The sequence below is a fragment of the Cokeromyces recurvatus genome (genome assembly GCF_025118155.1).
Source record: "Cokeromyces recurvatus strain NRRL 2243 chromosome Unknown BX663scaffold_43, whole genome shotgun sequence".
NCBI classification, from domain to species: Eukaryota; Fungi; Mucoromycota; class Mucoromycetes; order Mucorales; family Mucoraceae; genus Cokeromyces; species Cokeromyces recurvatus.
Window position 1 is genome coordinate 22,693 of NW_026251429.1, and position 13,424 is coordinate 36,116.

At 31.1% G+C, this 13,424-nt stretch overlaps 3 protein-coding genes across 3 annotated transcripts; 1 reads left to right on the top strand and 2 right to left on the bottom strand.

The window, feature by feature from the left end:
- Positions 1–6,777: 6,777 nt before the first annotated feature.
- Positions 6,778–7,380, bottom strand: BX663DRAFT_265345 (uncharacterized protein). Its single transcript, XM_051521922.1, has 3 exons — positions 7,220–7,380; positions 6,896–7,144; positions 6,778–6,826 (listed from the first exon to the last, which is right to left on the bottom strand). The coding sequence occupies exons 1-2, from the start codon at positions 7,264–7,266 to the stop codon at positions 6,934–6,936; spliced, it is 258 nt and encodes an 85-aa protein (XP_051378187.1). The 5' UTR covers positions 7,267–7,380; the 3' UTR covers positions 6,778–6,826; positions 6,896–6,933.
- Positions 7,381–8,451: 1,071 nt separating this feature from the next.
- BX663DRAFT_265355 (uncharacterized protein) lies at positions 8,452–9,251 on the top strand. The gene is made up of 3 exons (XM_051521923.1): positions 8,452–8,580; positions 8,659–8,800; positions 8,854–9,251. Coding segments are annotated over exons 1-3 (483 nt in total). The 5' UTR covers positions 8,452–8,578; the 3' UTR covers positions 9,193–9,251.
- Positions 9,252–11,423: 2,172 nt separating this feature from the next.
- BX663DRAFT_533437 (uncharacterized protein) lies at positions 11,424–12,383 on the bottom strand (the record flags this gene model as incomplete). The annotated part of the gene is made up of 4 exons (XM_051530529.1): positions 11,424–11,680; positions 11,714–12,149; positions 12,170–12,317; positions 12,367–12,383. The coding sequence occupies 4 exons, from the start codon at positions 12,381–12,383 to the stop codon at positions 11,424–11,426; spliced, it is 858 nt and encodes a 285-aa protein (XP_051378189.1).
- Between the last annotated feature and the right edge of the window lie 1,041 nt (positions 12,384–13,424).

Sequence of the window (13,424 nt, forward strand, 5' to 3'; positions counted from 1 at the left end):
TGATGATGTATTACTCATTATTGGAACAAGCTACATACACAATTCTTATATTATTATAATCGCTGAAAAGCTTTCTATACAGTGGGTGAAAAAAATGTTCACGTGTTTTAAGATTCAGCACAAATCTGGCTATTACTCGACATACAATAAGAATATTGAAATGAAATAAAAACCGAACGAAAGCTAAGATTTTACTTTATTTATGACAAATTTGGAAATTTTATTTACTTGTATATATGACAGTTAATATGAGTTTAAAAATAAGAAATCACGTGAACAATTTTTTCCCTTGGCATATGTTGTTGGTTAATAACGCGTTGAGCCCCCTTTAGCAGCAAGTACAGCTTGAATACGGGCTGGCATACTTTCTATATACCGTCTACATTCATCCTCTGTAAAAGTGTTCCACTCTTTATCAACACGTTCCCATAGTTCATGAACACCTTTAGCTCTAAGGTCGTATGCGCTGAGCTTCAACTTCAGATGATGCCAAAGGTGTTCAATTGGATTCAAGTCAGGACTTTGAGGGGGCCAGTCATCAATCCAGGTTACACCATGATCTTCAAACCATTTTTTGGTTGAGTTGGACGTATGTTTTGGGTCATTATCCTGCTGAAAGTAAATGTCATCCCAAGATAAACCATAGTAATCCAGTGAATCTTTAAGCGTAGTACCTAAAATATGCTGATAATCAACTGAATTCATATTACCATCATACACTTGACATGCATAACCTGGTCCCCAATAGGTCATACAGCCCCAAATCATGATATGGCCACCACCATGCTTGACTGTAATATCAATATGATGTGGTCTCAATGGGTCGCCAGGTCTTGTCCAGTAATATTGGCAGCCGTCTGACCCCCAGATGTTGATTTTACTCTCGTCTGAAAATACTACACGTTTCCAGTCATCAATAGTCCAATGCTGATATTTTTTGGCCCATTTGTATCGCTTTTGTTTGTTGGTATTGCTGATCATAGGCTTCTTCTTTTTTATTGACGCAAAAAAATTCATTGATTTCAGAACATTAATTGCTATCTTGTAGCTTAAATCATAACCCAGTGACAGAAACTTTTTATGAACATCATGAGCAGTTCAAAGGCTACCTGTTAAGTAGTAATCGCCTAACCAAAGACTTGGATCCCTGGGTGATAGTAGGTGGTCTTCTTGCATGGTATGGTTACTGTTATGATTGTAGTCGTCTCTATAACTAGGTTAATAGAAATAAACCATCATTTATTTAAATAATAAAGAGGTTATTCATATAAAACTTGTACATTGAACTTCACAGCGTAATATTCATTCTACATGCAGTTTTAATAATAGTCATTGTTAGAATGTTCGAGCAATAATAATAATTATATACATAATTCAAACAGGATTATGACTGGTGTATTTAATTAGATGATTATTCATGAATAATACATATCATATAAACATTGATAATATTGAATATTGTTGTGTAATAAGATATTATACAATGATAATGATAGTAACTTATGAATAATTAGTATTGCTGTAGCTGAACATATTCACTGAGAATTAATATTGAAATGTTGCGCTCCAGTGATAATGATGCGTAGTGTTTCTAGGAACGGCGACAACATATGGAGAAAAAAGAATAAATATATATTTTATTGATTACAGAATTATTCGGAGACAATGTTTTATGTAAAACACTATTATAGTAAAACTGGCTTATCTGAATCCTATTTCCGTCGGTAACACTTACCTCGTAAAAACATATAAATAGCCCTCGATATTTTTCATATAATTTTTAGTTGAACAATTTTTTTGTATGATCCTTAATAAACTATACAAAGTTTTCACAGAATTGTCTTCTGTTCATTTTTCTTTCTTTATCTTTTACTAACCAAAACACCTTCTTCAGATTTAATGCTACATAAAGCTTGTATTATGTGTGTTTCCAATTCAGGATTAATTATTTTGTGACTGTTAGTTTGTGTTTCTTCTTGCTGTTCTACGTCTGCAAAGCTCTCTGACCGAAAGTATTGTTCACTGTCTGAGAAAAAATACATTGTATCAAGTCCCATGTGCGTATTTAGCCTCCAGAATTATATTCAGCTTGGTGTGGTTTAAATACACCAATTGCCTTAAAGATAGAACAGCCGCTAAAAAATGAGCAAATGACGCTGCGTAATTTTCATTTTTGGATACTGAAAAAGTGTCTTTCCTGTATGTGATCAAGTGATCTTTTGAAACGAATCATGTACCATATAATGTGAGTTTTAATCCTTGACATTTGCATGTAATAACCTCAAGCTGTTTCATAATTTCTGTACTTCCAAGACGGCTGGTCCATTTCTTTAGCAAAGCTTTCTGTAATGCTTTCCCCTTTCTCATATCACTTCTCACACCTTTTAAGTTGGGTTTTTTTTCTGTCGAGAGATAGTTGTTATTGTCATTAATATTTCTTAAAGTAAAATATACCCATTGATTGTCAACATCTTCAAATTCTTTGGTGAAATTGGACTAGCAGTCTGTTTTCTCTGTAGTGAATTTATGATCGTATATAAATGTATTATCGAAAACGGCTGAGTGCAAAAGAATAGGAAAGAGAAAACAGAAAAGACAGGACTGTAAAAACTCGGTATAAGTATACTGAAAGAAAAAAGGATACAAAAATTGTACAAAAGGAAAATATATGGAAATATGACAAGGGCTGTTTATATGTTTTTGCAAGATAAGTGATATTTGTGATGGTAAGTATGATAATAAAGAAAAATGAAAAGAGAAAGGGAACAAAAGGAAGTATAGTTTGAGACTGTTTTATTCAATTAAAAATGAAAAAGTAAGAATTGAAAGTTAAAGATTATTTTATGTCTACAAAACTGCTTGTATTTATATTAATGAATCTTGAATCAAAGAAATAAAAATAGCTGTCAAAGAACATGAGTCATGAAACAGTGTTAGTATTCAAATATACATTGTATTGATTCAAGAAACTGATTTATATAGAATATCTATTGAATGTTATAATGATCTGATTAAGTTTTAAATAAAAAATTTATTGTTTGATCTGAGCGTATGCTCCTGATATTTTTTTTATATTTTATTTTATTAAATCAAAGACGACCTGAATCCTTTGTCAAGATTAGAAATGATACGATGTCTTATTTAGTTGATACATTTAGATGATTGTATGTCATCAAATTTTATATTAGTTATAGGATGTTATATACAATAATATGGTACGACACTTCACTTTATATTCATGTTTATAGATTATTCTATATTACTTAGTCCATCTTTTATAGCGTTACTTATGCTTATTTCCGCAGCTTATTCTATACCAATTAAGTCAATATTTTTGCAGGTTAATGGTCTAACCATATCTCATATGCAACTAAAGACACTTTGAATCAGATGCATATCATATAATAAGCCTGGTAGTACACTCTTCAAATCTTTTTTTCACAAACAAATTGTTGGAGACTATTAAAAATTAGGCTGGATGAATATGATACACCTTCAAAGTACGTAAATTAGCTGTATGAGAGCATTTTCTGGATTTGGCACCGTAAAATCACTACAGAACAGTACCCGAACGTAGTAGAAACTAAGCCAAATCGTATTCAACAATGTACTAAGGCTGAAGATTACTGGACGGATAACTAATGTTAAACTTATTAACGAAAATAAACTTTCCTATGGTACCATATTATGCACAAAACTGAGCAGATGCTACCTCTATCTTTGAGACATTATTACATTATCAATAATTAACGCTTTCCAATAAAAAAAGTATTAATAAATTGTAACAACCTTCTCAGCCATTATATAATATTCACAACTAGATTGTATTAACGTATTTATACCATAAAAGCGACTATTTAACAAATTTCTAACATTCGCTTATTTTTGTGGCTCATCCTACGCGTATACTTCCTCTTTATTTATCCGATAGCGAAACAAATGTGGTTGTTTTAAGGTCAAGTTTGGTATTCACAAATTTTAGATCACAACAAAAGATACTCTGGTACCAAAAATTACAGACACAACTAACGATGTTGCGGTGGAGGGTTGTCAAGGCTGGCTGCCCAATCTATAAGGTTCCTTAATAGATGTTTAGCTAGAGAAGCGAATACTAGGCTTATTTTTTATGATAAATTGTTATTACACAATACTATATTCTTCAATAAAACCACAGCTGTCATCATTTATGTTTTTCTCCTTTCAGTTTTTGTCGATAAGGATAACTATGACTTATAAATGTTTGTGAAGATTTCTAAGCAACTATGGGACTAACATATCAATGATGTGTAACTTTTGATGAATGTCATTATAAGAGAAAGACAGAGATATAATTTTCAAATTGTATTTGAAGGTGTCTCCAACTCTGTATACTATCTGTCGAAAGCAATATATTATACTATTAAAAGAAAAGAGTATGATTTCAAAATGCATATAAAATAAGAAAAAAAAGGGTAAACTTAGCTTTTGGAATATATTATACTCGTCTTAATTTCATGTGCTATCTTCGTAACATATAAAGTTGTATACGTATCAAAATGTATAGGAGAATTGGGGGTATACTGCTTCCACGACCGCATGTACTAATAGACATTGTGTGTTTTATTAGTGTTGTAAGTGGTTCCCGGTAGCAAATCGACATACAAAGCTGAGCAAGTTACACGAAAGTGGTCGTACAGTGTATGTATATACATCATGATGAATAAGAGTTTTTTCATTTTAAACTACAGTATTGCGCTATAGCGCTATTAATAAACTGAAGTAAAAGCTCTCAGTATCTAAGCCGTTTACTTATGGTATTCTGTGATTTATTTAATGTTAAATTTTATTTCACAAAAATCGGCATAGGTATATTCGTGGGCATAGGTCACTGAAATAAATTTTGGAAATTGTATGTCTAGGTCTAACCACATTTTCACAGTCCGACAGCTGGCATGGTAAGAAATAAACCAAAGTCGCTGACGCTGTCTAATAGTACTAAGAATTGTTCATCGAATATAGACAAGTTCACACAAAAAAAAAACGAATCAAAAATGCAGAAATGCAGAAATGCAGAAAATGCAGTACAATCATGGGAAGAACAATCCAAAAATGACGAAGGAGATGTTCCTATTATTTGTACATACACATTTAAATAAATTTAATGTTTTAAATCGCTTAATTAGCTTATCAGAAAATAATTGATTACTCTTTGGTTTCTGCAAGAACAATACAGAACTGATTGTATTGTCAACAATCTTGTGGTTACGTCTAACTATATACAGTGTCTCACAAAATTAGCTTAATGTATGCACTTCTCCATCAATGATGTATTGCTCGGTGTTATAACAAGGTACACTAAGTGAACGAATTGTTCTAAAAATCCTATAAATCACTTTATAAAGTAATTTTCATGTTAAAACAAATCAGTTAGATGGGTTCTGCTACTTTTGAAAAGCTTAACAAAAAAAGTATTATTATTCAATGTTTATTTCAAGGAGTTTACAATATCGATTAGAAAAAAATTAAGAAGCACCAATTTTGATGAACGGTAACTACAAAAGCTGGCCCACGAAAATCAAATATTAAATTTTTCTTTACAGCTTCACGAGGCATCATGGATAAAGTCTTGTATTTGAACGATATAAAAATATCTCTGCTGTCTTTGTATAAATAATACAGAACAGGAAATGTGGGTCATACTAAGACGATTAATGAAGAATATATTTTATTGAGTTTTTGGATGTAACCAAAATGAAAGTCAACTATCCAGTATTCCGTATAGCTTCCCTTTGATTTGATAGCAGCTTCTGTTTTTGATGGCGTATTCTCATAGTATGCCTTTGTATTGTATTTTGAGAATTTGCTTCATTCGTTATTAAACTGTTTCCAAAGTATATCTATATTTCTAGCATGTGTGGAATATGAACCTTGTTTAGATTTAATGTAATGCCACATATGATAGCTACAAATGTAGATTTGGAATCACTATCCTGCTGAAATAGCACTTCCTTATTATACCAACCGTAATACTTTTATGTATGCATATAGAATATGCTAAGAATTTCGACATACAGCGGGTCACAGTACAGTCGCAATATTTTGCAATCTTCTCTTTAACTAATTTGTTCTTCTCTATAGTTATAATAAAATGATATTTAAAATATCATTGCATAGCTTAAGTAATTTTATAACAAAGTAATACCAAAATTAGTCACTTACTATAAAATTTAGTGTGAAATATTAATTAAAAAAAAAGAAAACAAATTTGCATGAGACAGTACTATGAAGGTAGGTTAGTTTTATTTAATTTAATTAATTACTGAACAACTAATAATCAGTCCAATGACTTTTTGACCTTATAACAGCTTTGCAACGGCTGGGTATAGAGTGGACAACCCATAAACAATCTTCTTTGGTAATCGTATTGTACCATACATCTGTGATTCTTACAAGAAGTTTGCAAATGCCCTTTAGTGGTATCTTGTACATATTAGTTCTCCTTTTTGTGAGAGCCTACATATGTTCTATAGCATTAAAGTCTGGAAACTGCGATGGCCAATCCAAAACCTCGTATTCCTGGCTATTCAAGTATTTTTTGATGGAAATTAACCTGTGTTTTGAATCTTTGTTATGCTGGAAGACAATTACGTATCTTCTTAATCCTGTTTTTTGCGCAGCATTTGATCATATTTCTTTAACTCATCTTGAATGATCTCTTTATACAGCTCTTCGTACATAGTACAGTTTATTTTCCAAACTGTTAAACAGTTTTTAGTTTTTTAGGAACGACCACAATACTGTCGCAATGCAATTTCATTTTTTATTGATTATTATCTCGTGCTAAGTCCTATATTGAATTACTAATTTTGGTATTGGTTTGATAGGGAATTACTTTTCCTATCGAATGATATCTTACATATAATTATACCGTGACTGTAAAGAAGAACAAATTAGTTAAAGAGAAAACTGCAAAACATTACGACGGTACTGTGAGTCACTGTATATGGTCGCTGCATTTAACTTTTGTAACATCTCATTTAATTCAATAGGAAGCTGCTCGATTAGAACGTTGTTCTTATAAGAAGGAAGTTCAACCATCTCTTCACTTGAAAAATATTGCTTCCAAACCTCTTCCTTCGAGCCAAGAATGTATAAATGACCGGGGCTAATAAAATGTTAATGACCAACAAATATTTGTATAAAGGTTAATAGAAAACAGTCGTAAAAAACGAAGGGGTACATAAAGAAAATAAAAAAGGAGAAGAGAAAACATGTCGTTATACTCATAGTCAAAACTACTTACTAATGGACTCTAAAACGTCTTTTACATTTCTTCCAGAACTCAAAGATCATTACTTGGTAATTTTATGGCGGTTATTTTGAAGTGAATTGATGTCGCTATCAGTTAACATTTTCTGGTATTCAAGAGCTGAGGTGCTTTTAGAAGACGTAGGACGTAGTTCTGTTCTAGTACTTGAAATTTGGGAAGGCGTGTAGGTGCTGAGGTTTCTTACTATCAATTCCTTCCATTTGTCTCCTTCTTCATGCTAGTGTTGATAACAATGAATGGAAAAAGGGTCTGGATATTTTGACAAAAATGACAAAAACACTTATAATTAAAGAACAAATAAAGCAAATAACACAGAACAAAATGTATTTAAAAGAGAAAATTGTCTAGTTTTATTGAAATAATTTTCAAGAATTATGATTGGTTGAAAAATATTTAAGCCAGGAGGTTAAAATAGTAATGTATATGCGGACCACATTTCGGGGTACATCTAAATTTTTTAGTACTATGTATAACGGCTCTTAGCATCACTTACTACTGTTTTGAGTACAAAGATAAGGAAAGAGAAAAAAGAAAAGACAAGTCTGTGAAAACTTTGTACAGTTTATTAAAGAAAAATAATACAAAAATTGTACAAGAAGAATATAATATGGAAAAATGACGAGGGCTATTTATATGTTTTATAAGGTAAGTGATATTAATAGGAGTGTGATTTAGATAAGTGAATACTGCTATAATAAAGCCTTTATGCACAAATATGCCCAAATTTTGTCTCCGAACAATTCTGCATGCAGTATGCAGATTCCTGCCTGAGCTGTTGCTGTTATTAAAAATATACCCGATTATTGTCTTTGGGATAAGCAACGCGTTAATATTAATTCAAAGTAAATATTCCCTCTATAACAATATTCAACATTATAGACGTATATATAATATGTATGACTTGTATAAATAATCATATAATTCAATATAACAGTCATAAACCTATTGAATTCTTATTATTACATACATACTGCAATGTATATAATTTTTTTTAATGCTCGAATACTGTAACAAAGGCAAATTCTGAAGTCATAATAACTATTTTCCAAAAGTATTCCGCTAATTTATACTAAATTTTTCAAAACATATTTTTGTCTTTTTCATTCTCAGTTTTTACAAACTAAAAATGATAAAAAAATGTCAAAATTGATGGAATAAAAATACTCAAGTTTGTTTGTTGGGAGATTCGTTAATAAACATGACTGATGAATGCTTAAATTCGATACTGGTCTCTTGTGGAATAACAAAGCGAATTCATATTAAAAAAGAATGTAAAAACGAGTATATATAATTTTATGATATGACTTTAAAGTACGTTTTCTGATCGTTCTATTTCACTAATACTGTAGGTTTGCCCACTTGCATTTTGATACTGTAGAGGATAGTACGATATTTTACTACGCGTATTATATCAAACAACAATGTCTATGCCTAAAACTATCAAATGTTATTGTTAAACCTACTTTAACCAACAAAAAGCCTGTTATTTATGTAAGTGTAATTTAATATTAAATATAGAATGTTTATAGTAATCTGTTGAACAGGATTTTTCCTTGATTAATACAGCTATAGTAAACAATAGCTTAGGATCTTGTATTTGTCTTGATGTTAATAATACCTCCTTATCTGTAAATGAAACTGAAAATAACCAATCTGTGAATGATAGTACTGATACCATAATTGAACAAAAAAGAAGATTAAGTAAACAATGGGAAGATGATTTGAAAAATAGTATCCTAAATTTAGAAAATCTTATTGAAAAGCGAGTATCAGAGTTTAATATATGGAAGAAGAAGCTGATCACACTTAAAAAAATCTTGTTCTTGTTTAATACAATTATTATTTCTGTTACATGTAAAGCAAATATAAGACTAAGTTTTTAGAAGTATCAAAAATACTTGTTTTATGTTATGATTTTATAAGAAAATAAAAAAAAATATCCAATTTGATTTCATCAAATTTTATTATGATTTAGTAGTTGTTGTATAACTTTTTAATTTCATTAACCGCTCTCATCAATTCAATTAAAATAGTTTTTTTCTTCAAAAAATATTTATTAAAAAAAAACCCCATTTTGTAAGTTTTTTATCAACTTACAAGTTTAAGATTTATAATATAAAAGTAATTTTAATTCAACACTCTGCTGATGCTTTTTCAAAATGTCTAAATAAAGAACCTCTCGAACCATGTTAAAATTCTAAGCGCCATTAGGTTGTTATAAGGTCCTATGTTTAGATTTAAGAAATCTGCTGATTGAAAATTTTAAAGACGCTTATTGGATAATTTTTGGTACGCTCATTGATTTTTTCTATTAAATATATTAAACTTTTAACTTCCACTGATTGGATTTTCAAATCCGACAATTGGGGCTATACACACTGTACAATCATTTGAATGCCAAAGGGCGGTTTTAATTTTTCCAAAGGCGGTTTTGATTCATCCAATGGGCGGTTTTTATTTTTTTTCAAAGGGCAGTTTTTTTTTTATTTCAAAAAGGTCGATAATTGAAAATACATTATGATTTAAGAAGAATTTTATTTAAAAATTAAAAAATGACCAATGGGCACATATCATTTTTATATTGTTTTGCTCTGGTCAGATCGCTATGAAAAAAAAGGAAAGAAAAACCCTTTTGGGATAAAAGGGAAAATGTTAAAGTATATGTATAAGTCATCATAATTAACTATCAGAAATCCGTTTTTATATTGAAAGAAGATGATCGACAAAGGGTTCACCAAGATGGTCAGAGGGTTCAGGGATTTAGGAGTGTGCTAGATAGTCCATCTCAAGCAGAATTGCACATATAGAAGACCAGCGTATGAGCCAGGCAACAATTGATTTTCTCACTTTCTTAGTATGGAATGTTGATGGTATTAGGTTCAAGAGATAAGAGAGTGGATCTTCAATAGATTTGGGCATCTGAAGGCGGTTATGCATATACAAACAAGAAAAACTATGTGAGCGTGTGAAGAGTTCGTTTGGATGGAAGGGGCAGGCTTGGAGTTTACCAAGAGGTAACCAACCAAGTCGCCATCGCACGCAACGAAACCGCTCACTTCTTGTCATTAGTATCGTAAGAATAGGGTCGACAATTAGATTACTACGGCAATGGGATTAAAGTTTCGAATATTTTTCTTGTAGTTTTGAGTGGTAGCTGTCAAGTAGGAATCGTCTTCGTTTTCTACTAAAATCCGTATGAGACGTAGTATTAAGATTTTCATTGCAAACTGATATCCATAGAGGAGATTTGGATAGTTGGGACCATTTTGATTTAGTTTGAGACTGTATGTATGGTAGCAATTTCGTCAATAATGCATCATTTGGTAGAAAGGAGGATCTAAAAAGAAATTGTGCCTGGAGTATTGAAATACGATCTTTCATGTTAGGTAAATTTGTTAGGTGTAACATTACTTTTGTTGAGGTGAAAGGTTGTCCACCGAAGATTTGACGCATACATTAATTTTGGCAGTTTTCTAGAGAGCGGATTTCTCGTAGGTTGAAGGTTGTGATCGCTAATCCATATGTGATGGAACGTAATATTTAAAAGAGAAATAAAAGAGAAAGAAAAGAAGAGAGAAAGGGAACAAAAGGAAGTATAGTTTGAGACTGTTTTTATTCAATTAAAATAAAGAATAAGAATTCAAAGTTAAAGATTATTTTATGTCTACACAACTGCTTGTATTTATATTAATGAATCCTGAATCAATGAATCCTGAATCAAAGAAATAAAAATAGCTGTCAAAGAACATGAGTCATGAAACAGTGTTAGTATTCAGATATACAAGTCTTGTTGACTCAAGAGATTGATCTATGGATTATCTATTGGGCGTTATAATGATCTGATTAAGTTTTAAATAACAAATTTATTGTTTAATCTGAGTATATGTTCCTGATATCTTTTATGTTTTATTTTATTGGATCAAAGACGACTTGAATCCTTTGTTAAAGTTATAATAATAAATATTTAGAAATGATACGATGTCTTATAATTGATACATCTAGACAATTGGATGTCAATAAGTTTTATATTACTTACAAGATGTTATATACAGAGTTTTATTTCATATCCAGGCTTATAGTTTATCCTTTATTATGTAATTCATCTATTATAATATTACTTATGCTTATATCCAGAGCTTGTTCTATAACAGCGAGGAGGGTTCCACGAACCACGAATCCAAGTTTGCTTTGTAGACACTTCATCATCAATTGGACGAGGAGCTCGACTTTTCGTGGACTTTTGTTGACCACGGGATGATATGAGATGATTTTTGTGGATATTATAGATTTCAATACATTGATCTTTAAAACACAATAAATTGAATGCAAGTTCCTTGTATTTTTCAAGTGAGTTCAATGAAGCATCGACTACTGAATCATAATGTTATGTTCCTGTATAAAGACCATTGTCTCGAAGTTCAAGTTTAATAAAATAAATCTCCATCCCACAGATTTGCAGTGAATTAACATTATCAATGTGACAGCTATTCAAAATAAATCTGCCAACAATCGCTTTGCTCTCAATTAAAACCTTGCATTGATCAGAATTAAACTTTATACTTCCTGGATTCTCTTCAGCTGCCTCAATAACTCCAATTTCATTCTCGACGTTGTACCTCTGCTTCATACTGTCATGTATAATACAAAGATCAACTTTGAGCACCATATCACCAATTGTGTCATGCAGCGTTAAATGCATATCACCCCATTTCAAGCGTAAACCACTGAAGTAAAATAATCGTTGCGTAATCGGGCCCCAAAACTTCACGATGTAATCCCATTCTGAAGAGTTCGCAGTATCTGAGAATAAATCCGGTTCATGTTTAACTGCCATCAAAATCTGCAACATAAAATGTATACAAAAAGAAATATCTGATCTGTTTTGCTTACGTCAATTTCAGGATCGTTTTGCTCCGCCAACGTTTTAGCCTGAACGTAAAGGGCTTTCCCATTTTTATCAGAAGTTTTTGCTAGGTTATACGCTTTAAATATAGGCTTTAATATTTCGCTAATATATGCGTATTCTGTAGAGACGTGTTTCTTTTGTTTATTTGTACGTTTGAGATACAACCATTGCCTATTGCTGAAAAGAGTTGATTGTGCGTCGGGATATTCATAGCTAAGGTCGAGAATCGAATTCAAGCCAAGTGATACAATTGCTTTTCCGTTGGAATCTAGGTTATGATGCTCTTTACGTAATGTGCAAGCTTTTGTTTCTATTATATAACCGACTGATTCTTCTTTTTCTGGTACAAAACGCTTCTCATGTTCAACTATTCTAACTGCACTTGATTCACCGAGTTGTTGTTTGATCTTCAATTTTTTTTTCATTGAATTGAGCGCCTTTGTTCCTTCATATTGAACATTGACGAAGAAATACTCTTTAGCCAAATCCTGGCTCTGTGTGATATTTCTTTTAAAATATCAAATAATAAAATATTAGAAAATAGAAAATAATATTAAGACAAAAAGAGTCAACGAGACCGAACAGTAGTTCTGAAGTCAACTATTTTTATTTATGAATTTAAATTGATGGGGTATTTATAAGAATTGTTAAAGAGGTCTGAGGATAAGATGTGAATCAGAAAAGTGTTAGTTACGACCGAATAAGGTATGTTGTTGATAATGAAGTGTTAATCATTTTATTAGATGGAATGGATCAAGAGAGATTCAGGAGATTCTAGATAGAGCTCCTTGAAGAAATTTATGATCCACATGTTTAATCAAGAAACATGACATTATAAGTCAGCTCATGACAAGTTTATTAAGAATAATACAAAAACTGCACAATGAAAAATTATATGCAAAATGTCGAGGACTATCTATAAGGCTTTACAAGGTAAGTGATTATTGATAGAAATATGATTGAGATAAGCAAGTATTACTATAATAAAGTGTTTTATATAAAACATTGTCTCCGAATAATTCTGTAATCAATAAAATATATTTTTATTCTTTTTTCTCCATGAGCTGTCTCCGTTTCTAGAAACATAACGAATCATTATCACTGGAAGTGCAACACATCAACATTAATTCTCAGTGAATATGTTCAGCTGCAATAATACCAATTATTTATGAGTTACTATCGTTATCATTGTATAATATCTTATTACAT

What these genes read in the sequence shown, in the direction of transcription:
- BX663DRAFT_265345 (XM_051521922.1), bottom strand. Translation starts at nt 7,266, where the DNA reads ATGAGTATAACGACATGTTTTCTCTTCTCCTTTTTTATTTTCTTTAT. An exon ending in TCCTTTTTTATTTTCTTTAT is followed by an intron (nt 7,145 to 7,219) that starts GTACCCCTTCGT and finishes ACATTTTATTAG; the next exon opens with CCCCGGTCATTTATACATTC.
- BX663DRAFT_265355 (XM_051521923.1), top strand. An exon ending in ACAAAAAGCCTGTTATTTAT is followed by an intron (nt 8,801 to 8,853) that starts GTAAGTGTAATT and finishes TCTGTTGAACAG; the next exon opens with GATTTTTCCTTGATTAATAC.